We start from the raw sequence: 27932 nt of genomic DNA on the forward strand, positions 1-27932 counted from the left end.
CTCTGTCTCAAAAATAAATGAACATTAAAAAATATAAAAAAAAAAACATTGAAAAAAAAAGAAGGTAGCTTTTCATTGTCACTCATCTTGGCAGGAGGTGATTTTCTTGCATTTAAAAGCTTTCTTAAAAATATTTTTTTCTACTGATGTCCCTCTTAAATACACAAACACTCAACGAGTCCATTTAAAATTTCTCACGTTGGGACATCTCGGTGGCTCAGTCAGTTAAGCATCCGACTCCTGATTTCGGCTCAGGTCATAATCTCATGGTTTGTGAGATTGAGCCCTGCATCAGGCTCTGTGCTGACAGTGTGGAGCCTGCTTGGGATTCTCTCTGCCTCCTCTCTCTCTATCCCTCATCTCTCTCTCTCTCTCTCGTCTCTCTGCCCCTCCCCACTTTTGGGCTCTCTCTCTCTCAAAATAAATAAACTTAAAAAAATAAAATTTCTCATGTTATGGGGATAAAAGGTACAACATAGAAAATATAGTCAGTGGTATTGTAATAGCATTGTACGTACAGATGGTAGCAACACTTGTGGTGAGCACAGCATAAGGTATATATAGACTTATTGAATCACTGTGTTGTACACCTGAAACTACTGTAATATCGTGTGTCACCTGTACTTAATACATGTCTCATGTTTATATTTCCTAAATGGTACATGTTATCTGGAGAAAAAATCATTGAAATCTGGAGAAATAAAACTGAAATCGGATGATTAGGGTATCAAAGAATAAAAAAGCAGTTTTGCCATAAAATGGTTCTCTTGCTCAGAATATTGTTGGGAAGCTTCCATTTAGTTTACCCAAAGTAACTTTAATAGATTTGAAATTTATCCTCAGTTAGGGCAGAATCTTGATAGAGAGCCTCATTTTTAGTCCCACTGACCATTGGGCCCCGATTTCTATGAAGGAGATGTGACAATGACATTCAATCTAGCATGAGGTAATTATGATATCTGTTTACAAATTTTTCTCAAAAGTACTGACCCGTTATTATAGATCCTGTAAATAAATTTTTAGTACCAACAGTATAGTAACATATTTAGAGCACTGGAACAGACCTCACAAGACTTATATTCTAGCCTTTTCTCTGCTGAAAAAAGATGTGTGTTTTTGGGCAAATGAGCCTCAGCTTCTTCATTTATAGGGTATTTTTTTTAGGACTAATGTCTGGCATTCAGTGGCCTGAATAAATAGTAGTTATTATGATTATTAACCTTGTACAGTTTCAGCCCCTTGTTCATTCATTCATTCATTCATTCATTCATTCATTCCTACTCCCCAAATCCAGTAATGAATACTTAAGCAGTAAACAAAGAAAGTTTGATTAATGTTCTTATTTTTTTTTTTTTAATATTGCCTGAAAATTTAGTTCTTTGAAGCAGTTCAGTGAGTTTATCTGCAGTGTTCTTTGGAAAAGTACGTGATGGAATTCTGAAAAATTCTTTTCATAAAGTTCCCAATTGCTTCTGTGGGCAGTGGGTGAGAATAATTGTCTTTGTCCTATTTGGATGGCAGGGGGAGGAGGGAAGTAACTGCTGTGTGGGCAGCTGGATAACCCGTAGGTAGAAGGTAGAGATTACTAGTTTATGAGAAAGGCAAACCTGAGATTTTCATCAAAGAAATGACTTGTAACCACCTCACTCCCATTTTCACACATAACCCATTGGCTAACGTTCTGGAGTTCATCTTCTTATTTTCTAACAATGACATTTATTTTGATCAGACTTTTCCTGTGTGCACATATTCTAAGGAAAGAAATTGGGCCAAATGGCTGGTCTCATTTGCCTTCCAAGATCCTGTGACATGGCCCTGAGCTATGCCACTACCTAGGAATGAGGTTTTAAGCTCAGGATATTTTAATTACATTTTAAAGCAATATAGTCACTAATATAAGAATGTCTGGCTAAAGAAACATGCCAATTTTCCAGACCTAAGTATTGTACAAGCATTTGAACAATAAAAAATAGTATGATATATGGATATACATACAGAGGCATGTTAGTTGAATCAAAACTGTCTTAGCTCATAGGAAATACAGTTTAAATATTACTGAATTTTCACCATTTAAGATGTTTTTTAAAAATGTAGTATCAGGTTCCTTATATAAATATAAACAAGCAAGTATATTTGCTATTAAAGGGACCAACAACCCATCAGAGTGGTTTGAGGATAACTTTAAACTGAAAACATCAGGGGCGCCTGGGTGGCTCAGTCGGTTAAGCGTCCGACTTCGGCTCAGGTCACGATCTCGCGGTCCGTGAGTTCGAGCCCCGCGTCGGGCTCTGGGCTGATGGCTCAGAGTCTGGAGCCTGCTTCCGATTCTGTGTCTCCCTCTCTCTCTGCCCCTCCCCCGTTCATGCTCTGTCTCTCTCTCTCTCTCTCTCTCTCTCTCAAAAATAAATAAAACGTTAAAAAAAAATTAAAAATAAACTGAAAACATCTGAACAAATAGCATCCTCAGAAAGAAACTTTATCTAACTTCCCGTTATGGCCTTAAGTAGAGCCATAAACTTTCTCCTGAAGGGGCTCATGTTCGAGAGAATACTGATCCTTAACCCTGTCAGATGAGAGTTAGGCTGCCATAAACGCCCCTTTGGGAGAGCTTCAAGCCAGGAAGGAAACTGCCTATCAGCACCTGCATGAAAACATGTAAACACATGTAAACAAAAGAATCTTCCATACTTTCCCACTGAAGCCCTAACCCTCTCCGCTCATTTGGCAAGCTGGTGTATAAACCATTGGCCCTTGCAATTTGAGGAGCCAGTCCTTATAGTATGCTCCCACATGCATATGAAGTAACCTTTTCTTAAATTCATTTATTCAGGCAAATAATTTCAAACAAAATTACTGAATTAACCTTTGTCAATTTAATTTTCAGGCTCCAGACTACTTACACCTAAGTTGGTAGCAGAAAAGTTTTCCTCCTAACACTACCCACCTTGGTAATTAAAGATAACCCACTTGAATACATACCCCTACTTCCCATGATGTTAAACTCCAGTATCTTTACGGGAGGCAAACATATCACAGCTTGACAGTTTGGAAACAAGGTCCATTTTCTTAATCTTTGTGTCTTTGGTTTCCGAAAGTAGCTTATAGATTGTTGTCTGTAAGATGGGTCACTTTGGAGTCACCAGCTGTCTTGTGATAGGACTCAGGATGAATTTCTCCTCATCCCATTGATGGGTTCAAGAGGAGACTCCATTGAAACTTAGAACAAGAAAAGAGAAGGCACGGTTCACCGCCCTCCAATTATTCCCTGTGAGAAGCTGCGTGCCTGTGAGTCTATGGGCCAGTGCAGGGGTCACTGCTGCCCTGAACTTAAAGACCTTGGACACATAGGAAGTTGCTGTCTCCGCTAGGAGAGAAAGGTGGGAGGAAGCCACTTATCCCCTAGGGAATTGAGCTTAAGTTGAACACTTGTGGCTGGAAGCAGCAGCAGGAATCCTTATTTTGGCCAGCTCCTTTTCAAAGTAGGCATGTGGATTATTTTCAGACACTCCTGCTCCTTGCATAACAACTGACAATTTACTTTTCCTTAGAGATTCATTCATCTATTTTCTTAAATGTTTTTTTTTATGACACCAGACATATTTCCTAAGCTGTTTTTAAAATTTTTTTTAATGTTTTTATTTTTTTGAGAGAGACAGAGCATGAGTGGGGGAGGGCCAGAGAGAGAGGGAGACACAGAATCTGAAGCAGGCTCCAGGCTCTGAGCTGTCAGCACAGAGCCCGATGTGGGGCTTGAACTCCTGAACCCTGATATCATGACCTGAACCAAAGTCAGACGCTTACCTGACTGAGCCACCCAGGAGCCCCTCTAGGATATTTTAAACTGTGTCATATTATTATTTAAGATTTCCCTGACTTAAACTATAGTTAACTTTTAAGTTTCTAAACACCATCGACTGTATCTTACTTCAGTTCCTTAACTTCCTCTAATTTTATTTGCCATATTCTGATTATGCTGTCATTTTCTTACCTCTAAATATTCATTTTGCTGAGAAATAAGCTCCTCATTCTGGATGTTTCAAAATACCACTCATTGTTCTAAATTCAAGTTTAATGTCACCACCTTCATAAACTCTACCTTGTCACCTTTGTTGACTACACTGTTTATTCTGTGCAAAAGGCTGGCATCACTTCTTTAACTTACTTTCTGCTCCACACTCCCATGACAATGGGTGGGGGCAATAAATTCGGTCACTGGGAGTATTCCCTCCTTCCCTCAGGACTGTATCCTCTACAGGAGTATCTAACATACGAACACAATCACTATTTTAATATAAAAAAAAAACCCTTCGGCAAGCATTCCGAAAGAAATCCAAAATTGTTTATATTGTACAAAAATCTAAAGATTTTACCTCTTCATATCCTAAAAAAACACACCATGATCAAAGATTTATGTGTAAAATTGAATTCGGCAAAATTCTAAAACAAAATAGATTTTTTCTTAATCTTTGATTATGAAAGGTTTTCTGGGAAAAATCCCCAAAACTATAAGAAAGACTAATATGTATGATAAGATATTAACTATGTCGTGGACTCTGGGTCTAAAGTTCTCTCTTGTCTAGCAAAAGAGCTGGATGCAGGATTGAAAGTGAGAGATGGCTAATGTCCGGGAAAAGACAAGAGCCCTGAATAAGGGTCCTTGCCCTGTTTTTATTCAGATCAGAAGGCTTACAAACGTGATGGGCATGTACAAATAGACAAAGAAACTGGGAACATTAACTTGGGCATGTGAGGGAAAAGGGGGTATTTGAAGATATACAGTGTTTGGGGGTTTGGATCAATATAACACAAAATCCGGGCGCAGGGCAGTTGGGAGGAAGGTTGTTTACCGCGGATGTGAGGCAGCACCTCTGTTTATCTTAGCTAGCCTAGGGCATGAGGCAGGTAGGAGGAATAAACTCAGGGTTGACAAGGCACCTTCTCTTTTGGTCACCATCTCTGCTCTGGGCTGCTTGCCTGCAGTGCAGGGTCCATAGTCCAATTCAACAATTTACCTAACCTGGCTCTATCCTACTGTGAAAGCAGCTTTTCTGCCACAGTACTAAATTGGGGGTGCTTCCACCCTGAACATCTAATCTTGTTTATTTCATATTCCTATGTATTGGTCACCTTTGCACCATTCCTATTTTAGGCCTTTGCCTCTCCCTCTCTATTCTGGGGACTCTGCACCCCCTCTCTATTTTGCGGTGCCTTTGCACCTCCATATTCCTGGCGCCTTTGCACCTAACTATTCCCAGGGTGTTTTGCACCCCCTATTCTTGGTGTGCCAATCTGGTTTACCCAAACTTGGGTGTGAGCATTTTATGACTTTGTATTTCTTTATGCCTTGTTAACCCATTGGTATAAACCCGGGGCACTCCTAAGCTTATCCCCCACAAACTATATGAAAATTAAAATCTGCTCTGGAAATTAAATTAAAAAAACCCTGGAAAATTATTTAAATATATATAAAAAGGAGTGAATTTTCTTAAGATAAAGAAGGCTTTAAAAATCAGCAAATAGAAATTCCTTTTAGACCTGACACACTGACATACTGAGAAACAGAGTTTTATCTCCTCGTTCTCCAAAAACCGATTAAAACAAGAATAAGAATTTAAAAAAAGAAAAAAAAATATTTAAGCAGAAGTTGGGAAAAGGGCCAACAACAAAATTTTTGACATTCTCTAGATTTTTAAGAACACAAACTAACCAACCCAATAAAAATCTCTTAACCACATATCTTCCTTATGTCCCTTTCTCTCCTCCCTTTCACAGGAAGAAACTTGAATAAATTACCCTTTTGCAGTCCATTAGCTATAGTTATTTTCTCATTCTCACTCGAAATCAGTCTGATCATGCTTGTGCCAGAATCATTTAACCAAAATGTCTTATATGAAACATCATTGCTAAATCCAGTGACCAATTCTGAGTACTTATCTTACCTGATCTATCAATAGCATATGACACAACTGATTATTTCTTCCTCCTGGAAACACTGTCTTCGCTTGGATTCCCAGATACCATGTTCTGTTTGTCATTCTACTGCGGTTCTTCCTCATCTCCCTATGGTACAAATACTGGCAATACCCAGGGCACAGACCTTGGAGCTCCTCTCCTTTCTACCTACACACACTTCCTAGATGGTCTTATCCAGTCTTAAGGATTGAAATACCACTGATATATACTATTTAAATCTTTAACCTAAATCTTTCTCTGGACTGCAGATTTATATGTACAAATTTCTTGATATCTATTAGATTTCTGACATGCAAATCATAATTAACATGTCCAAAATTCTCCAGATTTTGCTCTAAAACTTACTCCTCCATAGTTTTGCCCATATCAGTAAATGGTAATTCTTCCAGTTGCTCTAACCAAATACCTTAAGAATCATCGGTTACCCTTCATTCCCTCTTTCCCATGATTAGAATGCTTAGTGAATGGTCATCTTTACCTTTAAAATACATCTAGAATCTGACCACTTCTATTGTTACTGTTTTGATCCAAACAACCATGTCCTCTTGACTGGATAACTTCAATAGTCTCAATATTTCTGCCCTTGTCCTACCCTCACTCCCCACACCCCATCCACAAGACATCCCTGCTAAGAATAATATGTCAAGGTTGTTACAATGACCTGTAAGTTCCCATTATCTTCTGTTCACATCTCTGCTGTGATCAACCTCCTCCACCATATTAGCCATATTCTCTTTCTTCCCTGGAATGCTTCCCCCATGGGGTCTTTGACTCTGCTGTTCCCTTTGCCTGGTGTTCATTCCTCAGATATCCACATGGCTTTCTTTCCTGCTTTGAGTTTTTAATCCCTAAACATGTTCTTTAAAATATGTATGTGTGTGTGTGTGTGTGTGTGTGTATACATATATATGTGTGTATATATATATCTTTTTTCCTCAGCAGTTTGCTGTTATCAACATCTAACTTTGTTATTGACCTTAATTTTTCTCTTTCCACTACACTATTTCATAAGAACATGATTTAAAAAATACATTGCATAACCCACGTTCCTGTATCCTTAAGAGGTTGGGGTGATATTGACAAGAGGCAAACCATTTTACTAATACAGGTTTAAGACTTGGAGCCATTCTTCCAAGGACGGGTAAAGAGCAGGCCTAAAAATGTGAGAACAGTTGAGAGGATAGAAAACTGGACTTCTAGGTATTCTCCCTTTTTTTCTGTGTATTCGGGTGACTGCCTTTCTTCCTCCCAGGATTTATTGTCTTGAGGAATGGAGACTCTCATGCCCTCCTATTGTGCTCTGTTTACCTCTACTATAACATTATCCTGAAATCACCTAACTCTGCATCTATGACAGAAGACCATAAACTCCTCGAATGTTGGGATCAAACTTCTCCAGTGATGTCTGTCACCTCAGCACCAAACTCTGTGTTTGGAATGATAATCATTCCTTGTTGATTGATTTGCTTTAATGAGTACTCCAAGCAGGAAATGAAGAGAACCTGAACAAGGTCACAATGAGGAGTTAATGACTACTTAGAAATGGGAGTGACAGGAACTGTCTAGAATAACTCCAGGGGTTTTGATTGGCATGCAAGAGAATCTGCAATGTTTTCCCTTGTGATTAACTTAGAGGTGGGATAAAATCAGTGAAGATTTGTTGCCAGCCTGGGGCAAGCAGCTGGGGTGAAAGTTATTTTCCTATCCAGGATATTACTAATTTTCTCATATAGAAATAGAAGCAAAGACATTAATTATTAGGATTCATAGTGTATGGGACTGATTAACAGTATTCACTTACAGTATGTTTTCATTTATTAAGCTCCCCAAGCAAGGTCCAGTAGTTGAAACAATTATTGTTATATCCAGGTTCCTTGCAGTAGATGATGTTCTATAAACTTGTTGAAAGCCAATAATTCTCAGAGTTTATAACACAGGAAATATGTGAGTTTGTATCCTTCCTTACATACTGGTTATGTTTTCTAATTACAATGCAAGTAGCACATGTGTTTCTTAACCCTTATACCTGTTGATGATATAACAAGATGGTATTGGAAACTGAAAAGGAAATATTACTGGGAACCAGGTAATAGATTACTTGATCTCATCTGCTAAAGCGGTTTCTACACACACATGAAGTAATTTTTGCAGTTTGGGCATGACTGGTGGTAGACTTAGTCCACAGTTGTGGCCTCACGTGACCTTGTAGAACCCATTCTGATCAAATAACATCATCACTGTCAACTTCAGAAATCTCACTTAATGCAAACCAGAGAAGTTGTGTTCACTGAACTTTCTCAGGCTTGAGGTACAGAAGCATCCTTTGTAAAAAAGATGTCCTTTGAACTTTCTGCATTAAAATATAATTTCTACGGAAATCCAGAGCCCCTCTCTCTCTCTCTCTCCCCCTCTGTCCCTCTCCCCTGCTCCCATTCTCTCTCTAAAATAAAAAATAAAATAAATGAACCAGAGACAAGAAATATGATTTGATAATAAATATTAAATATCATACATTAATGAAGTATCATTCTATTTATTGTTCATTATCAAGATTTAAGTATGTCAAATATACTATATCAAACCCAGCTGACAAAAGAGGTTGGGTAATACTGTCATAGCTAATTTTCATGAACTACAATTAAGCGAGAAGTAAAGAGGCAGGCATTCCTATTTCTATACAGTCACATAAAAAGGGAAGGATCTAAAAACTAGTCCCATGATAAGCTTTCCTTTGGTATCCTCATTTTATGAAATAAAGCTGCAGGAGAGTAAGGCTCAGAAATACCATATTTAGACATAAAAGATAAAATGTTGTTCACAAAGGAAACTAAAGCCTGCTTTTTTAGGAACAACATGCAACTCCTAAATATTTACACTAGTTTTCATTCAGAAAATCCACCGCTCCATATAGGCAACAGTCTCGGAGAGCAGGGTGCCTTATCCACAAGTGCTCAGGAAGTGACTTCTGATTGAGAAGTTAGTGCAATGCCATCATCAGTACTAAAATATAATAACTCAAAGCGTATTTCTTGTTGACAATGTGTCAAAAATACTATTACAAATACAAAAAGTACTACATTATATTATTTTTAAGTTTTTGTCATTCAAGACAAAAATTTTTGTCAATTAACAGGAAATCAGATGTCATATTATTATATATTTCAAACAGCACAAGAAAGCCACGAAACTGGTCATTTAGGAGAATACAGGTTGTTTGCGTTTTTGTTTTTGTTTTTTTTTAAAGAAAATGAAGAGCAGTATAGACAAATTTCATTTGAACATAATCCCTAATATCTTTTCTTTTTCTTACACTTTCGGAACTTTTGGCTATATTCATTTCCTCTATTATTTTCTGTGCTACTGTCACTGTCACTGGTTTGTTTTTGTCTCTTTCGTTTATTGGTCTGATGAAGGTCAGGCTCACTGGGCTGTTGGTGAGTCCATTCGTAAGAGCTGGGTCCAGCCTGTAGATCTGGAACACAGTTTAGGGGAGAAGACATGGCCGTGCTACTGGGAAGCGGTGCCGTCATCTCGTAGTACGGAAGCTGCAGTGCTGGGTTATACGCGTGCCACTGCCGTGAAAAAGAAGATAATCTTCTACCAAAACAAGCCCCAAACGTTTAAAAAAAGTTAACAGTTACAAATAACTACGAGCAAACTAAACCACGTGTTAGAAGGACAGTGACTTTTCAAAACAGGAATGTGGTAGTTTCCTTAAATGGTTAATGTGAAGATTGAAGGTAGTATATGCCTTATTACAATACAGATTAGTGCTGCCTTACAGAAATACAGTACAAGCCACAGATACAGTTTTACATTTTCTAGTAGCTACAATAGGAAAATAAAATATTTTGTTTATAATACTGTTTCTAATATTAATAATGTATTTTATTTATCCCAAAATATCCCAAATACTGTCATTTGAACATGCGAATAATATAAGAATTATTAATGAGCTTTTTTACTTTCCCTTTTCCATACCAAGTCTTTAAAATTTGGTGTGCATGTTATACTTATAGCACGTCTCAATTAAGATGCTACATTTGCACAGACAATACTTGATCTGAATTTAGATTATCCAAAATTTACATTTGAAAAAGGAGATTCACATACCCAAGGTTTCAAATATTCTTAAAAATATTCTAATAACTGAGGGCGCCTGAGTGGTTCAGTCGGTTAAGCGTCCGACTTCGGCTCAGATCACGATCTCCCGGTTTGTGGGTTCGAGCCCTGCGTCAGGCCCTGTGCTGATGGCTCAGAGCCTGGAGCCTGCTTTGGATTCTGTGTCCCCCTCTCTCTATGCCCTTCCCCTGCTCATGCTCTGACTCTCTCTCCTTCAAAAATAAACATTAAAAAAATTTAAAAAATATTCTAATAACTGAACTGAGTATCTGTTTTTAAATTTTAATAAAAATTAAAATTAAGTAAAATTAAAACTCAGCTCCTTATTCTCACATGCGGCTAATGGCCACCGTACGATAGAGCATGTTTGTCCACTATTAAGATAGAGAGACACTTTCTTGTTTTTAATTCAAATTTCTAACTACACAAAGTAGATGAAAGATTAATAGAGACAAAATGAACTTGTGTGTGTGAGTACATGCATGGGTGTGTAGGTTTCTCATCTCTACCAACAACATGACATGTAGGAAGAAGGGTATTGACAGTTTTGAATGAGAACTAGTTGTCTGTTAATATCTCACTGTAACTAAGAAAAATTTTTTCCAGTTCAATTCTCGATGTTCCTTATGTTTGCAAAATGAAAATGCCTACCTGAAACATCTGAAGCTCACATATATGTTGGATATTTAAAAAAAAAATCACAATCTGTGAATCACACTACTTGTGTTACAATCCCACATCTGTCACTGACAAGCTGTCTTGGGCCTATTTGTATCCCTCAGTTTTATTAGGCATAAAATGAAGAGTTAAAAGAAAAATATTTTCCTAAGTTCCCCTTTAACTTATTGTGACCATACTAATAATTTCTAGGCTGGAACTACATTTTTGAGAGCCTTTGGAAATAATGCAGTTTACTCTACCAACTGAGAACCTAAATTAAATTAAATTTAAATGAGAACTCTCTATTCAAATTTTCCTTGGACCACAGTGCATCCTCACTACCATCTACCCGCTTTGTACGGACACACTTACTCAGATACTAAGTTTGAGACTGAAGATGCCTGTGTTAGAGCCGACCACCACTGGGCAGAAGACAGCCTCTGCCTTCACTCCAGGTTGAGATTTGAGAACCGTAAGTTCCACCATAGTCTGTATTATATTATACATTGAACCAAAGGCATATCAAACTTACCATTTTCTGAAAGAAAAAATATTCTTGAGGTAAAGTTGCACTGTTAATTGGAAAAAACTGCATGGGAAAGGAAGATCTGCCCACAACTTCTTCATTTCTTTGGGAAGGGAAAAGAAAAATTAACGAACAGTTAAAATTCTTACACACAAATGTCCTTTTTTCTAAAAAACAATAAAAAAATAATAAAAGCTCTTTGTAATTAAAAAACAAAGCTTCCCTAAGACAACTCGATTAAGATTAATTAACTTTAAACATATACATACAAATGATCAGACATTATACTGATAAAATAGTGACCTCATAGTGCCTTATATCTTATTAATTACTAACACACTGAAATCTAAATATATAGAGTCACATCTGACTTTCTGATAGGAAAACGTTCAATATGTTATACTTGTACAAAGAAAAAGAACACTTAGATATGAAGAGAGCAAAGCTAGTCATTAGTAACCACCAAGAATGCATTTAATTTTCTACAGATATAAAAAGTGAAAGAAATATAGAATTTATCCTCAATTTATTTTGGAAGGTATCTTCACTGTTTAACTAGAAAAATTATGCTCTTTCCTAAATGGACTGCTAATGTTACCATCAAGCCATGTTTGCTGATTTCTTTCACACATGAATTAAGATAATAAAAATCCCTAATTCAAGAACAGTTGTGAGCTAAAGTTTCATTTGTAAGTATATTTGCTTCTATGAAGATGTTTAATAAATTCCAATGTTAGAACAACTAGCCTTCATTTGCTACTTGCTCCTCAGTATTCCACAATTTTAATGCTAATACGACTAATCCTTAGGAAAGAGATGTGCTGGGAGAAAGGGTAAAACTAACACAGGCATGTTTTTGGGACCTAGGAAGATGGCGGCGTAGGAGGACGCTGGGCTCACCTCCTCCTGCTGATCACTTATTCCACCCACATTGGCCTAAATAGCCCAGAAAACCATCAGAAGACTAGCAGAACGGACTCCAGAGCCAAGCATAGACAGAGGCCCATGGAAGAGGGTAGGAAGGACAGAGAGGCAGTGCATGCTACACGGACTGGCGGGAGGGAACCAGGGCGGTGGACGGGCAGCCCGCCCGGCAGGGCAGAGCCCCGAGTCTGAATTGCAAAAATGGAGGGGCTGGACTCCGTGAGTTCTGACAGCCAGCGGAACTTAACATCTGGAATGTTATAAGTCAACAGCTCTGCTCTTGGAGAGCAGGGAGGGCGAGAGGACGCCAGGAGAGTTGTTGAGCCCTGGAAGACAGAGCTCAGCTCAGCAGGGGAACAAAGGCACTGGCAAGTGCCCTCTCCCTCTCTCATTCCCCAGCCAAAATTCCAAAGGGAACCAGTTCCTGTCACTGAACTTGCTTGCACCCTGCAAACACCCAACGCCGTGCTTCTGTGGATCCATCCCTCCAACAGGCCTGCCTCCCTCCAGGTGCTGCAGGGCCCCTCCCGCAGGGGACCACCAATGTCAAAGTGAGCTAAGCCTGCCCCTCCCGTCCCTGTGCACCTTGTGGATCCACCCCGGCTAACACGCCAGATCCCATCGAAGCAGCACCACAAGCCTGGCAGTGTGCAAGTAGCCCAGACAGGGGCCGCACCACTCCACAGTGAGTCCTGACTCTGGGAGAGGGGAAGATAAGGTACACACCAGTCTGACTGTGGCCCCAGCAGTGGGCTAGGGGCAGACACTGGGTCTGACTGTGGCCCCGCCCAACAACACAAGTTACTCAGAACAGCACAGAAGTGCCTTGCAGTTTGGAGCCACCACAGGGACTACCCAAAATGACAAAATGGAAGAATTATCCTCAAAGAAACTCCAGGAAGTAGCGACAGCTAATGAATTGATCAAAAACAATTTAAGCAATATAAAAGAACAAGAATTTAGAATAATAGTCATGAAATTAATCACTGGGCTTGAAAAACACATACTGGACAGCAGAGAATCTATTGCTACAGAGATCAAAAGACTAAGAAATAGTCATGAGGAGCTAAAAAAATGATATAAATGAGGTGCAAAATAAAATGGAAGTGGCCATAGCATGGATTGAAGAGGCAGAGGAGAGAATAGGTGAATTAGAAGATAAAATTATTGAAAAAGAGGAAGCTGAGAAAAAGAGAGATAAAAAAAACCCCAGGAGTATGAGGGGAGAATTAGAGAACTGAGTGATGCAATCAAATGGAACAATATCCATATTAGGAATTCCAGAAGAAGAAGAGAGAGGGAAAGGGGCTGAAGGTGTACTTGAAGAAATAATAGCTGAGAACTTCCCTGATCTGGGGAAGGAAAAAGGCATTGAAATCCAAGAGGCACAGAGAACTCCCTTCAGACGTAACTTGAATTGATCTTCTGCACGACATATCATAGTGAAACTGGCAAAATACAAGGATAAAGAGAAAATTCTGAAAGTAGCTAGGGATAAACAGGCTCTAACTTAAAAAGGTAGACACATAAGAATAGTAGCAGACCTATCTACTGAAACTTGGCAGGCCAGAAAGGAATGGCAGGAAATCTTTAATGTGACGAACAGAAAAAAATATGCAGCCGAGAATCCTTTATCAAGCAAGTCTGTCATTCAGAATAGAAGAGATAAAGGTTTTCCCAAAGAAACAAAAACTGAAGGAATTCATCACCACTAAACCAGCCCTACAAGAGATCCTAAGGGGGAATTCTGTGAGTGAAATGTTGCAAGGACCACAAAGTACCAGAGACATCACTACAAGCATGAAACTACAGACATCATAATGACTCTAAACCCATATCTTTATATAATAACACTGAATGTAAATGGGCTAAATGTTCCAACCAAAAGACACAGGGTATCATAATGGATAAAAAAACAAGACCCATCTATTTGCTGTCTACAAGAGACTCATTTTAGACCTGAGGACACCTTCAGATTGAAAGCGAGGGGATGCAGAACTATCATGCTACTGGAAGTCAAAGGAAAGCTGGAGTAGCCATACTTATATCAGACAAACTAGACTTTAAATTTCAGGCTGTAACAAGAGATGAAGAAGGGTATTATATAATAATTACAGGGTCTATCCATCAGGAAGAGCTAACAATTATAAATGTCTATACACTGAATATGGGAGCCCCCAAATATATAAAACAATTAATCACAAACATAATCAATCTTATTAATAAGAATGTGGTAATTTCAGGGGACTTTTAATACCCCACTTACAACAATGGATAGATCATCTAGACACAGGATCAATAAAGAAACAAGGGCCCTGAATGATACAGTGGACCAGATGGACTTGACAGATATATTTAGATATATCTGCATCCCAAAGCAACAGAATATACTTTCTTCTTGAGTGCACATGGAACATTCTCCAAGATAGATCACATATTGAGTCACAAAACAGCCCTTCATAAGTACAAAAGAATTGAGATCATACCATGCACACTTTCAGACCACAATGCTATGAAACTTGAAATCAGCCACAGGAAAAAGTCTGGAAAACCTCCAAAAGCATGGAGGTTAAAGAACACCCTACTAAAGAATGAATGGGTTAACCAATGGAAACAAATGAAAATACAACAATCCAAACACTTTGGGATGCAGCGAAGGCAGTCCTGAGATGAAAATACATTGCAATTCAGGCCTATCTCAAGAAACAAGAAAAATCCCAAATACAAAATCTAACAGCACACCTAAAGGAAATAGAAGCAGAACAGCAAAGATACCCCAAACTCAGCAGAAGAAAATAAATAATAAAGATCAGAGCAGAAATAAACAATATAGAATCTAAAAAGCTGTAGAGCAGATCAATGAAACCAAGAGTTGGTTTTTTGAAAAAATAAACAAAATTGATAAACCTCTAGCCAGGCTTCTCAAAAAGAAAAGGGAGATGATCCAAATATATAGAATCACGAATGACAATGGAATTATTACAACTAATCTGTCAGAAATACAAGCAATTATCAGGAAATACTATAAAAAATTATATGCCAACAAATTGGACAACCTGGAAGAAATGGACAAATTCCTAAGCACCCACACACTTCCAAAACTCAAACAGGAAGAAATAGAAAACTTGAACAGACCCATAACCAGCAAAGAAATTGAATCAGTTATCAAAAATCTCCCAACAAATAAGAGTCCAGGACCAGATGGCTTCCCTGGGGAATTCTACCAGACATTTAAAGCAGAGATAATACCTATCCTCCTCAAGCTGTTCCAAAAAATAGAAAGGGAAGGAAAACTTCCAGACTCATTCTATGAAGCCAGCATTACTTTGATTCCCAAACCAGATAGAGACCCAGCAAAAAATAGAACTACAGGCCAATATCCCCGGTGAATATGGATGCAAAAATTCTCAATAAGATACTAGCAAATCGAATTCAACAGTGTATAAAAAGAATTATTCACCATGATCAAGTGGGATTCATTCCTGGGCTGCAGGACTGGTTCAACATTCGCAAATCAATCAATGTGATACATCACATTAATAAAAGAAAAAATAAGAACCATATGATCCTGTCAATCGATGCAGAAAAAGCATTTGACAAAATTCAGCATCCTTTCTTAATAAAAACCCTAGAGAAAGTCGAGATAGAAGGAACATACTTAAACATCATAAAAGCCACTTATGAAAAGCACACAGCTAACATCATCCTCAATAGGGAAAAACTGAGAGCTTTCTCCCTGAGATCAGGAACATGACAGGGATGTCCACTCTCACTGCTATTGTTTAACATAGTGTTGGAAGTGCTAGCATCAGCAATCAGACAACAAAAGGAAATCAAAGGCATCAAAATTGGCAAAGATGAAGTCAAGCTTTCACTTGTTGCAGATGACATGATATTATACATGGAAAACCCGACAGACTCTACAAAAGTCTGCTAGAACTGATACATGAATTCAGCAAAGTCACAGGATACAAATTTAATGTACAGAAATCAGTTGCATTCTTATACACTAATAATGAAGCAACAGAAAGACAAAGAAACTGATCCCATTCCCAATTGCACCAAGAAGCATAAAATACCTAGGAATAAACCTAACTAAAGATGTAAAAGATCTGTATGCTGAAAACTATAGACAGCTTATGAAGGAAATTGAAGAAGATAACAAAGAAATGGGAAAACATTCATACTCATGGATTGAAAGAATAAATATTGTTAAAATGTCAATACTACTGAAAGCAATCTACACATTCAATGCAATCCCAATCAAAACTGCACCAGCATTCTTCTCAAAGCTAGAACAAGCAATCCTAAAATTTGTATGGAACCACAAAAGACCCCGAATAGCCAAAGTAATTTTGAAGAAGAAGACCAAAGTGGGAAGCATCAAAATCCCAGACTTTAGCCTCTACTACAAAGCAGTAATCATCAAGACAGCATGGTATTGGCACAAAAACAGACACATTGACCAATGGAATAGAACAGAAACCCCAGAATTGGATCCACAAATTTATGGCCAACTAATTTTTGACAAAGCAGGAAAAGAATATCCAATGGAAAAAAGACAGTTTCTTTAACAAATGGTGCTGGGAGAACTGGACAGCAACATGCAGAAGAATGAAACTAGACCACTTTCTTACACCATTCACAAAAATAAACTCAAAATGGATGAAGGACCTGAATGTGAGACAGAAAACCATCAAAAGCCTAGAGGAGAAAGCAGGAAAAAACTTCTCTGACCTCAGCCGCAGCAATTTCTTACTTGACACATCTCCAAAGGCAAGGGAATTAAAAGCAAAAATGAACTACTGGGACCTCATCAAGATAAAAAGCTTCTGCACTGAAAAGGAAACAATCAACAAAACTAAAAGGCAACCGATGGAATGGGAAAAGATATTTGCAAATGACATATCAGACAAAGGGCTAGTATCCAAAATCTATAAATAACACACCAAACTCCACACCTGAAAAACAAATAATCCAGTGAAGAAATGGGCAGAAGACATGAGCAGACATTTCTCTAAAGAAGACATCCAGATGGCCAACAGGCACATGTAAAGATGCTCGACGTCGCTTCTCATCAGGGAAATACAAATCAAAACCACACTCAGATACCACCTCATGCCAGTCAGAGTAGCTAAAATGAACAAATCAGGAGAATATAGTTGCTGGCGAGGATGTGGAGAAATGAGAACCCTCTTGTACTGTTGGTGGGAATGCAAACTGGTACAGCCGCTCTGGAAAACAGTGTGGAGATTCCTCAAAAAATTAACAATAGATCTACCCTATGACCCAGCAATAGCACTGCTAGGAATTTACCCAAGGGATACAGGAGTGCTGATGCATAGGGAGACTTATACCCCAATGTTTATAGCAGCACTTTCAACAATAGCCAAATTATCGAAAGAGCCTAAATGTCCATTAACTGATGAATGGATAAAGAAATTGTGGTTTATATACACAATGGAATACTACTTGGCAATGAGAAAGAATGAAATATGGCCTTTTGCAGCAATGTAGATGGAACTATAGAATGTTATGATAAGTGAAATAAGTCATATAGAGAAAGACAGATACCATGTTTTCACTCGTATGTGGATTCTGAGAAACTTAACAGAAGACCCATGGGGGAGGGGAAGGGAAAAAAAAAAAAGGTAGTGTGGGAAGGAGCCAAACCATAAGAGTCTCTTAAAAACTGAGAATAAAGTGAGGTTGATGGGGGATAGGAGGGAGGAGAGGGTGGGTGATGGGCACTGAGGAGGGCACCTGTTGGGATGAGCACTGGGTGTCATATGGAAACAAATTTGACAATAAATTTCATATTAAAAAAACTAACACAGGCAGGTAAAGGCAAAAATGAGGACAGGTGAATGACAGGAAGCAGTTAGATGGATAGGCAGAGATCCCATTTATAAGCGGTGACAGTATTGCAAAAACCAGAGGAAGAGTAAATTTCATTAAGGAAGGAATTAGACAGCTGTCAGTTATAAAAGAGGAAGTGTATGGGAAGTAGGGATGTGAAGGATGAAAGATTTTTCGGTGTGTGGGGGGGAATATAATAGCCTGATTTGGAGACAAGGTGCAAAGACCAGAACATGTGTATAGAACAAGCGATAGTAAAGAAACAAATGGAAAGTGCAATGAAATTCTAGAGTAGGGAAGATATGACCTCAGTAGCAGAAATAGTGAAATTAGCACCATCATGAAAGCAATTACAGATTCTCTAAAACCACGATCCTTCCTATGTGAGTATCTGGGCATGCACAGTTGTCTACATAGAAGAATTGCATGTAAATTGGGAAGGGTTATGAGCTAAACTGTCACCTCCAAATTTATTATTTTGAAATCCTAACCCCCTATACCTCAGAATGCGACCTTATTTGGAAATAGGATTGTTGCAGATATAATCAAGAGGAGGTCATACTAGAGTAGCATGAGCCGCTAATCCAATAGGACTGGTGTCTTTATTTTTTTATTTTTATTTTTTTTAATGTTTATTTATTTTTTTTTTTTGAGAGAGAGAGTGAGAGACTGGGGGGAGGGGGAGGCAGAGAGGAGAGACAGAATCCCAAGCAGCTTCCGTGCTGTCATGTGCAGACGCTGATGCGGGGCTCAAGCTCATGAACTGTAAGATCATGACCTGAGCTGAGATCAAGAGTTGGACACTTAACTGACTGAGCCACCCAGGTGCCCCAGGACTGGTGTCTTTATAAAAGGGGGAAATTTAGAGATGGGTGCACACAGGGAAAACACCATATGAAGATGAAGGCAGAGATATAGGTGATGGGTCTATAAGCTAAGGAATATCAAATATTGCCAAATAACCAGGATATGCTAAGGGAGAGACACAGAACAGACTCTTTCTCACAGCCCTCAGAAGGAACTAACTCTGTGGGCACCTTGATCTTGGGCTCCTAGCCTTCAGAACTGTGAGACAAAATATTTCTGTTGTTTAAGTACCTGTTTGTGGTACTTTGTCATGACAGCTTTAACAAACTAATTCAGGAACTATTTATTAAAAACAGAAGGTATGAGAGGCAATCAATAGAAGCACAAAAACCCTTTTCCAAGAAAGACCAGTGAAAGATGAAGGGTTTGACATGTACACCACTTTTCTCTGGACATTACTATAGCCTATTCTCATTCTTCCTTTAAAATATAACAAATAACTAGAAGATAAGGTACTACTACCGATGAAGTGTAGTATTATGGAATATACTTATAATTCTGATCTTCTACCCTAGAATTTGTGATGAGTTAGTTTGTAAAACGTAAGTACAGAATACAAGAGTTATGTTAACATCTTATAGGGTTTGTCTTGTCTTTCTACCTCTGCTCAAATCGTAGCAATAACTTGTTCCTTCCTAATTCCTGAGAAAAAAGAGGTATATTTTACCACGAGAAGAGGGGAAACTCTCATATTAAATATATAGCTCATTTCAGGAGTCTATAGCACTTCCCCTACCAACACAGTTAATTACTCTCTCCTTTTTGGTAACACCGGCTGAAAGTGTTCACTGAATACTTGCTATGTGTCCAGTATTTTAAATACATTGCATTTATTACAAAATTTGATTCTCATAATAATCTTTGAGGTATTATCTTTGTTTTATTTTAAGTTTATTTATTTATTTTGAGAGAGAGAGAGAGAGAGGGAGAGAATGAGCAGGGGAGGGGCAGAGAGAGAGTGAGAGAGAGAATCCCAAGTAGGTTCCGCACTGTCAGTGCAGAGCCCAACACGGGGCTCGAACTCATGAACCGTGAGATCATGACCTGACCTGAAACCAAGAGTTGGATGCTTAACTGACTGAGTCACCTATGCGTCCTTTATCCTCATTTTAAAGACAGGTTATGGTGTGGTGAAATAACCTGTCCAAGGTCATAACATTAAAACAGTGGTAAAAGCAGAATTCAAATTCAGGCAATTTGATGTCAGCACCTACTTTTTAACTTCTAATGTCCCTGATACAGAAATGCTGGGAAGAAATATGATGTGAAGCACACTGTGTTTTATTTGGGATGAAATAGTTTTACTACAGATAAGCCTGTGTAATTGTCAGTCCTAAGAGGCACTGCCTTATGCCTCAGAGAGACAGGAGTTTCGGCTACAGCTAGTTTACTTGAGAATATTCGGTTCTGCTGCAGAAGGCAAAAACAAACAAGATGGATGAAATGTTTGTAATAGACTCTAAGTAAGCTGGTGGTTTATGGAACAGTGATGAAGCTGGGTTAGAGATAGAATAAGCAAATCACTTGGGAGATAAAGGCAGAATTTATAATATATATTAAATATAGATAGGAAATAAGTTAGTATCCTGCCAGACATGCTATAGATAGATTCAACAGAATATAGGATGGAATAAGTAAGAACGTTACTTATGGACAGAAAGGGAAAGAAACACCATGTCCTCATCATGTCACCCCTGGGCTAACAATTATGTTGCTTCTCTTATCTTTGCTCTGCCTCAGAAACTCAGATAAACCTGGGGGCATCTAGCAGACTAACCAACAAGTTACTTGTGTGGCCAGGTGTATTTGCCCCTGACCCTCTTTGAGAAGGAAAATTCTGGGAATATTCCATCTGAATGGATATCCTTATTGAACCTCAACTCTAGTTCTCAGAAGCACGCTAGCAGTGAGGAAGGCTGATGCAGCAGAGCAAAAAACGGTGCATGAATATTAGTGTAACCAGAACGCGGTACGCTGGTCCTTCGGCCCACTTGTACCCACTGCTTAAGTGTGCTAACCTATCCAGTATCTTTCCTGTTGCTTTTCACTGTGTCTTTTAAATTGGTTTAATAAACAGTGTGACTCAAACATCTTAATTCAGTTTGAGAGTCCTTCTGTTCCATGACCTCTGGGATAGCTTGCCTGACAATGTCCTTAGAGGCTAACGTTGCATCGAAAAATCAGCCAATGCAAAATTTTAGAATATTTGGAAAATTACAATAGGGAAGTTCTAAAAAGTAGTAAAATAAATAACAGAATGGCTTAATGGCAGAAGGCTTTATTTCAAGACTAGCCACTACCACTTTTTCATCTTTATGACCTTAAAAATTAGTTAACGTTTGCATTTCAATTTATTCAAATATAAAATATGGATAATGGTATCTCTGTGATCATCACAATGACACCTTGGATGCTTAAGTAATTTAACAACTATGACAGGCACAAGGTAAGCCATAAAGAACACTAGAAACATAAATCTCTCCCACCTACTGATGAAAATATTAAAACCCACTTTAAATGAAAATATTTTGTCACTTTTCATGGTTTCAGAAAAAAAGTGAATTGCTTAATTGTATCCTATGTCTAAATAGTAAGGTTTTACAATAGTCCAGTATATATAAAAACTACTGCTGGTATAAGAACACATTTATTTGCTTTACCTTTTTGAAAAAAAATATTTTTAATTACCTGTAGCTGTGTGAATTTATCTTAACACAGCTCTCGAAACTTTGGTTGGCTGGTTCAGAAGAGCGAGAGCTCCCTATGGAAGAAATAGAACAACTGATTACTTCATGGTACATTTTTTTTTTTTTTTTTGAGTTCTAACATTAAGCCATACAGAAACTCGAAACCTGAAAGGATTTAGCACTGGTTAAAATTCCTCAATCGTATAATTAAGATACCCAAATATATCTTTGATCTCCCAAGTTATATTTATAAATTATTTACATCACTGCAAATGAATGAATTACAACCAAGATTTGTCCAAAGTAATGGCTATACAGAAAAATGATACTGATATAGGACCATAAGGTCCCTGATGTTGTATTGTTCTACATGCCTGTAGACTAACAATGGCAAACATTTGCGTTATTTGCATCCTTTGTAGAATGCATGAGTTCTCCAACCCGCACTGGCAAAAGCGGATGCAACCTTAGGATGCTGAGCAGCTGGCTGGGATGTGTCAGAACATACTATGTCGTGGCCCATTTTACCAGTCCTTGTGAGTTAACCAGAAAGTACTTGAGAGCATTATACAGCTAATTAGCTTTGAGAAAACATTAACAAAATAAATAAAAGAAAGAAACACAAGGAGAAACCCTTTTCCTTTGCAATGAGGTATTGTTTTCTTATTCATTTTTAGTATAATGAGAGGAATAAAAAACAAACAAGGAATACATCAATATCCTTGAATAATCTGGGGAGGGAGGAAACATAAGCATCTCAAGCCCTGCACCATGAGCATAAGCATCGCCTCTATCAGTCCCTCAAAGCATGAAAGAGGTAGAGCAGTAGCACAGTGTTCCCTGGTATTTAACCAGTTGTTGGGGAGTATGCAGGAGAAGGCATTTGAGGTCATTCATGTCAGGAAGCTTTCCTCCAGTTACTGAGGGTCACTCTGCAGCCACTTTCAGCCAGCTGCTCTTGCAGGGACTTTGATCTAGGCAATATGTAGAGCGTGGTTTTCCCAGAAGAATGACTAAGACACTCACTATACCTTCCAAATAGTAGGTATTTGATACCATACATTAGCACTGACGAGAAGATTAGCAAATAGCCTTGCTGTATAAAGGCTAGAGCTGTGTGTCCGCAGTTCATTTAGATCTGCTTAATTTAAAACAGCAAATAGCAATATCGTAGCTACCTTCTGGCTGGTACTAAGATAGAACATTTTAAATTTTCATATAGAAAAAAGTGCTATAGAGTTGGCAATACTAATTAGTCATATAACATTTTCAATGTCCACATGTATTTTGAGAAAATTTAACAGAGACCACAAGGGCCCTATACATCATATAGAACACACAATATTTACACCTCTGAGAACAACACCATCAACAAAACACACTTGGAAGATTCATCGATGGCAAGACCTACCAAATCGATACTGTACATTAATTGGTCTTCCATATAAACGAATTCCATTCAGCAAAGCTATGGCATAAGACACTGATTCAGGGTGTTTAAAGCAGACAAATCCAAAAGACTTCGGCTTTCCTTCTCTGTCTTTGCATATAGTCACTTTGGTTAATGGCCCAGCCTATAAGAAACTTAAAAATTATTTTCTCATAAATCTAAAGATTTTTTTTACATTCAGATAAATCAAGTATATTCAACTTCAAAGTTAAAAAAATTTGTTAGCAATAATAGCTTTATGTAGTTCTGCAAATAATACATTTTACTAACAGTAATATTTCATCACACTTTCTGGTATTTTTTGGCTGATCAAGGAAACATTTGTAGTATTAGGAACAGAAAACCCTCTGTTAGGCTTAACAAAACAATGTAGAGAGCATTTAAATCTAAGAATGAACTACTACTTTTCTCCATACATATTAACTGTGTAAACTCAAAAATAAATTGAAATCACCAACCTAATGTTATTTGAGTGATCCTAAAAAAAGTGTTAATATTCTATTGAGCCTAATTTCTTTTGTCAAGATTAAACATTTTTACAAGAGAAACTAAATTTATCATGTGTTTTGAGCTAATAATCCTATTTGGTAAATATTTCCAAATAAAAAGTTGTAATATCTTTAAAACTTTTAAGTAGGTGCACTATTTATATGAATGAAAGATTAGAAAGATTCCAAATCCAACAATGGGTGAATATTATTCCATTGTGTATTGCTAAAGTGGGATAAAATAAATTTAAAATATTCAGATTGTATTTATAGTAAAACCTATAATTAGCAAAACAGAGTTAAAAAGTAGATGCAAATATTATAAAAAAGTGTTAATTAAAACTAAAAACTTACATCTCCCCCATTATAAGTGTCACAGGTAGTACACACAAAGATTTATAAACAAGATTTAATGGCAAATGGTTCATACTTTTTAATTGTATATTAATGATTGATTACTTTTCTCTGTAGAGTTGGATACATAAACTGCCTTTAAAGAAAAATGCTAACTATTATCTTTAAAATTATACTATATTTTAACATTCAGTCTTTCTTTTTTTTCATTTTCTGCTTTCCCAGGGACTAGCTCATCCTTCCCTCTGACTTCAAGGACCACTTCACCAACAAATCTATTTGTTATACTCATGACTCCTAGAGACCTCTGTGTGACTGTACTTCAGACTCAACACATTTGAAACTGCATTCATTATCTTTCTCCCCCACATCTTTACTTCAGTATTTCTTAGTCAAAAGTACAAAAATATTAAACCTGATTTTCTCACGTCAAAGGATAATGAGAAATTAAAAAAAAACTAGTAAGAGGATAAATACACAGTAATAAAATAAAATCAATTTTAATCAGTATTGTTCTTCTACAGATATTATATATAAAATCACAAATGAACAGAATATGCTTAAATGCTTTGAATTTCACAAATTCAAAGATATACCAAAGCATTTTTAAAGATAAATTTCAACAAGATTTGCTCATAGCAACAATCCCATCACCTTTCAATCTTTTTAAAGACTAAGGTTATGGGGCGCCTGGGTGGCTCAGTCGGTTAAGCGTCTGACTTCGGCTCAGGTCACGATCTCACAGTCCGTGGGTTCGAGCCCCGCGTCGGGCTCTGGGCTGATGATGGCCCAGAGCCTGGAGCCTGCTTCAGATTCTGTGTCTCCCTCTCTCTCTGACCCTCCCCCGTTCATGCTCTGTCTCTCTCTGTCTCAAAAATAAATAAACGTTAAAAAAAAAATTAAAAAAAAAAAGACTAAGGTTATGTTTTTTAAAAAGCCTTTTTAAAAGATACCTCACTTTAGCAAATCCTTCCAGAATACAGAAGGACCAGGGCAAAAATAAAAACATATGCTTGGTTGCCTGATCTCTAATGGTGAAATTATAAAAAATGAGAAAATTTTATATATTTGTGTATAATTTATATATTACATTATAATATAATATAATATAATATAATATAATATAATATAATATAATATATACATATATATGTATATAAATAGATGGATCCAGGCCATGCTGACTAGAAATAATGTAAGTGCATGGGGCCTTCATGATTATCCCCAACCCCTTTACCAACTCCCCACCTTCTTTTTGGAAGCTCATCATTAAAGAAGCCTTCACGGGAAAACAACTATAAGGCTTCTTTCTGTTTTCCTTCCTTTCTTCCTTCCTCCTTCCCTCCCTCCCTTTCTTTCTTTCTTACAGATTTTTTTTGTCTTAAAATTTTTTTTTCTTTTAGTTAGAGTCATAAGTTTCAAATGATATTTGGGGAAATAACTATAGGAAACTATCAGAACAGATTAAAAAAGGCCAGTTTTTTAAACTTTTTAAACTTAAGTATCTTTTTAAGAGGGCATATTAGAATAAGCATAAAAGTCTTAAAATCAACAATATTTTTCAAATAATAACAAGTTTTATGTTCCTGGGGTGGGGAGGGAATTCTCTCTACCAAATTGTGTGTATCTATAATTAGCAGTAGACAGAGACAAAGTTAGGGGTTTTCAGAAACTGTATCAAGAACCCTTTTCACCACCAGTACTCATACTTAGTCCTAGAAATTTAGTTTTGCTATAGTCTCCCTTGGAACTTGCCCTTATTAGGACAGAGAGAAGTCATTCTTTCTTGATTTCTCTTGATGTTAGTAGTAATAGTAATACTATCAGTAGTAGCAGTAGTTTGCAGCAGCAAACGCTTACAAGTGCCAGGCTCAATTCTAACTGTTTTACCTGGATTCATTTATTTAACCTTCACACCACATCATACTGTAGATGCTATTACTACCATTTGACATTTAAGGAAACTGAAGTACTGAGATATTCATTTACTTGCCCAGTGTCACTTTGCTGACATCAGAGTCAAACAACTACGGTATATTACATATCCCCCTCTTTTGTAGATTATCTTAAATCAAAAATTTAATTTAAAATTTTCCCTTTTAGAAAAACCAAGGCCTATCTCTTAAATTTGTATGCTCAGCATCTTACTTTGTGTTTGCCATGTAATTTTTGTACCATTAAAAAGTTAGACAGGGGCGCCTGGGTGGCTTGGTCGGTTAAGCGTCCGACTTCGGCTCAGGTCATGATCTCACGGTCCATGAGTTCGAGCCCCGCGTCTGGCTCTGTGCTGACAGCTCAGAGCCTGGGGTCTGTTTCGGATTCTGTGTCTCCCTCTCTCTCTGCCCCTCCCCCATTCATGCTCTGTCTCTCTCTGTCTCAAAAATAAATAAATGTTAAACAGTTAGATAAATAGCTGGATGAAGATATCTCTTTAGCAACTGACACCTAATAATAGGTGAGTGTTTAGAGGAGACAGAGGAGGCTTACTCATGGAAGTCCTAGGTCTCAAAAAGTTTCCAGAAGGTCCTCTTGGTATGAAATACAGGGAGCTTCCCAAGGAATCAATTGGTCAGCTATGATGCGGCTGTCCAAATCACTAAATTTCATTTACCATACTGGAGTAAAAATACCCTCCATATAAAAGGGCTTGGGGGCATAAGTAATGTATAGGGCAACATTTAAAAATCTATACCTCTCATTTCGCTGGATGTAAGGCGTGAGGGTGCTTATTGCCTGAAGGAAGGCAGTGACAGGGCTGTTTTCTGTTTTGCCCAAGATACTCAAGGCCCAGGCAGTTTCTGGGAAGCCCTCACTCAGGGCTGGGCGCTGGGGGGAGCCAAGTCACCCCCTACCCGCAGAACTGTACAGTGGGGACGGCGATAGGACGCACATGATATCACTTCAATGCCAGCTGCTCACGTAGGGACAGGTGCGCCCAAACGGAACTAAACTATAAACCTAGGCTCAGGATGGGGCGGGAAGGGGGCCGGGCACCGGGTGGTCCAGGTGTGCCCCGCCCCTCGGGTTGCGCTTCCGGCTTGACGCTCCCCGCCCCTCCGCCGCCCCCCGCAGACGGTACCTGAAGGAACAGCTCGTAAAGAATCTCTTCCCGTACTCGGGCCTCTAAATTCCCCACAAACACCGTCCTGTCGGCCTCCTCCTGAGCAGGGAACATCCCTCCGGTCTCGGGCCGAGGACAGAGGAGGCACCCAGACCCCGCCCCCTCTCGCCGTGTTACTGCGCCGCTCGGACTAGGGGAGTCGGGCGGACGACGGGAGCGCGCGCGCCAGGGGCGGAGCGAGGTGGGGGCTACGCCCCCCGGCGCCCCGCGGGGCCGCCCACCATGCCGCCCCAACGCCCTGGATCCGGCCGGGACCGAGGGGGTGTGAGTGAGAATAAAAAAGATTACTGTGCTCGGGGCTTGCCCCTCTTGCTTGTGGAGTGCCCTCCATTTTCTTGGACACACCGTTATTAAATGACTTCGGATTTATTCAATCAAAATTTTCAATAAAATGTGTGTAGAGAGGCTTTAAGACGTACTAGCTGCTGTACAGTCGCTCCTAGGCTAATGGGGGAAGATTTGTTTCCAAAGAGTAAATGTCTAAATCACTAGGATTTTGAATGTATATTCTGTACAAAATGCTTTTTGAAAGAACAAATCCATGCATGCATGGCTATGGGTGTGGAATACAATGGAGTGCTAGAATTAAAGTTTATTTACCTAGGAAGTGCACCCTAAAGAAGTCTTTGAAAATGGGCATAGACGTTTTAGGTGGACTCCAGAAGGCATTTCTCAGGCCAGAAGGCCTGAGAAAACATCCTATACCTAGGAACACTAGAAAGAGTATAGCAGGTTTTATGACTGAAGCCAGAATTCTTGAGGATGGCTGCAGGGCGCTTGTAGCGGGATCCAATGTTTGTATACAGTGACCAGGGTGAAGAATTCATTCTTTTTTGAGGAGGGTTAGGAAAAAAAAGAAGAAGAAGAAGAAGAAGAAGAAGAAGAAGAAGAAGAAGAAGAA

General features: G+C 38.4%; 1 protein-coding gene across 1 annotated transcript; it reads right to left on the bottom strand.

Moving 5' to 3' along the window:
• Positions 1 to 8453: 8453 nt before the first annotated feature.
• On the bottom strand, positions 8454 to 27342 carry RBM11 (RNA binding motif protein 11). The gene is made up of 5 exons (XM_049627994.1): positions 26990 to 27342; positions 23030 to 23192; positions 21620 to 21692; positions 11288 to 11384; positions 8454 to 9545 (listed from the first exon to the last, which is right to left on the bottom strand). Exons 1-5 carry the CDS (start codon positions 27083 to 27085, stop codon positions 9261 to 9263), a joined length of 714 nt encoding a protein of 237 aa, XP_049483951.1. The 5' UTR covers positions 27086 to 27342; the 3' UTR covers positions 8454 to 9260.
• Between the last annotated feature and the right edge of the window lie 590 nt (positions 27343 to 27932).

Source organism: Panthera uncia, chromosome C2 (genome assembly GCF_023721935.1).
Source record: "Panthera uncia isolate 11264 chromosome C2, Puncia_PCG_1.0, whole genome shotgun sequence".
Taxonomy (NCBI): Eukaryota; Metazoa; Chordata; class Mammalia; order Carnivora; family Felidae; genus Panthera; species Panthera uncia.

What these genes read in the sequence shown, in the direction of transcription:
- RBM11 (XM_049627994.1), bottom strand. Translation starts at nt 27,085, where the DNA reads ATGTTCCCTGCTCAGGAGGAGGCCGACAGGACGGTGTTTGTGGGGAAT. An exon ending in TAATGTACAGTATCGATTTG is followed by an intron (nt 21,693 to 23,029) that starts GTAGGTCTTGCC and finishes TTTCTTCCATAG; the next exon opens with GGAGCTCTCGCTCTTCTGAA. An exon ending in ATAAATTCACACAGCTACAG is followed by an intron (nt 11,385 to 21,619) that starts GTAATTAAAAAT and finishes CCCTTCCCAAAG; the next exon opens with AAATGAAGAAGTTGTGGGCA.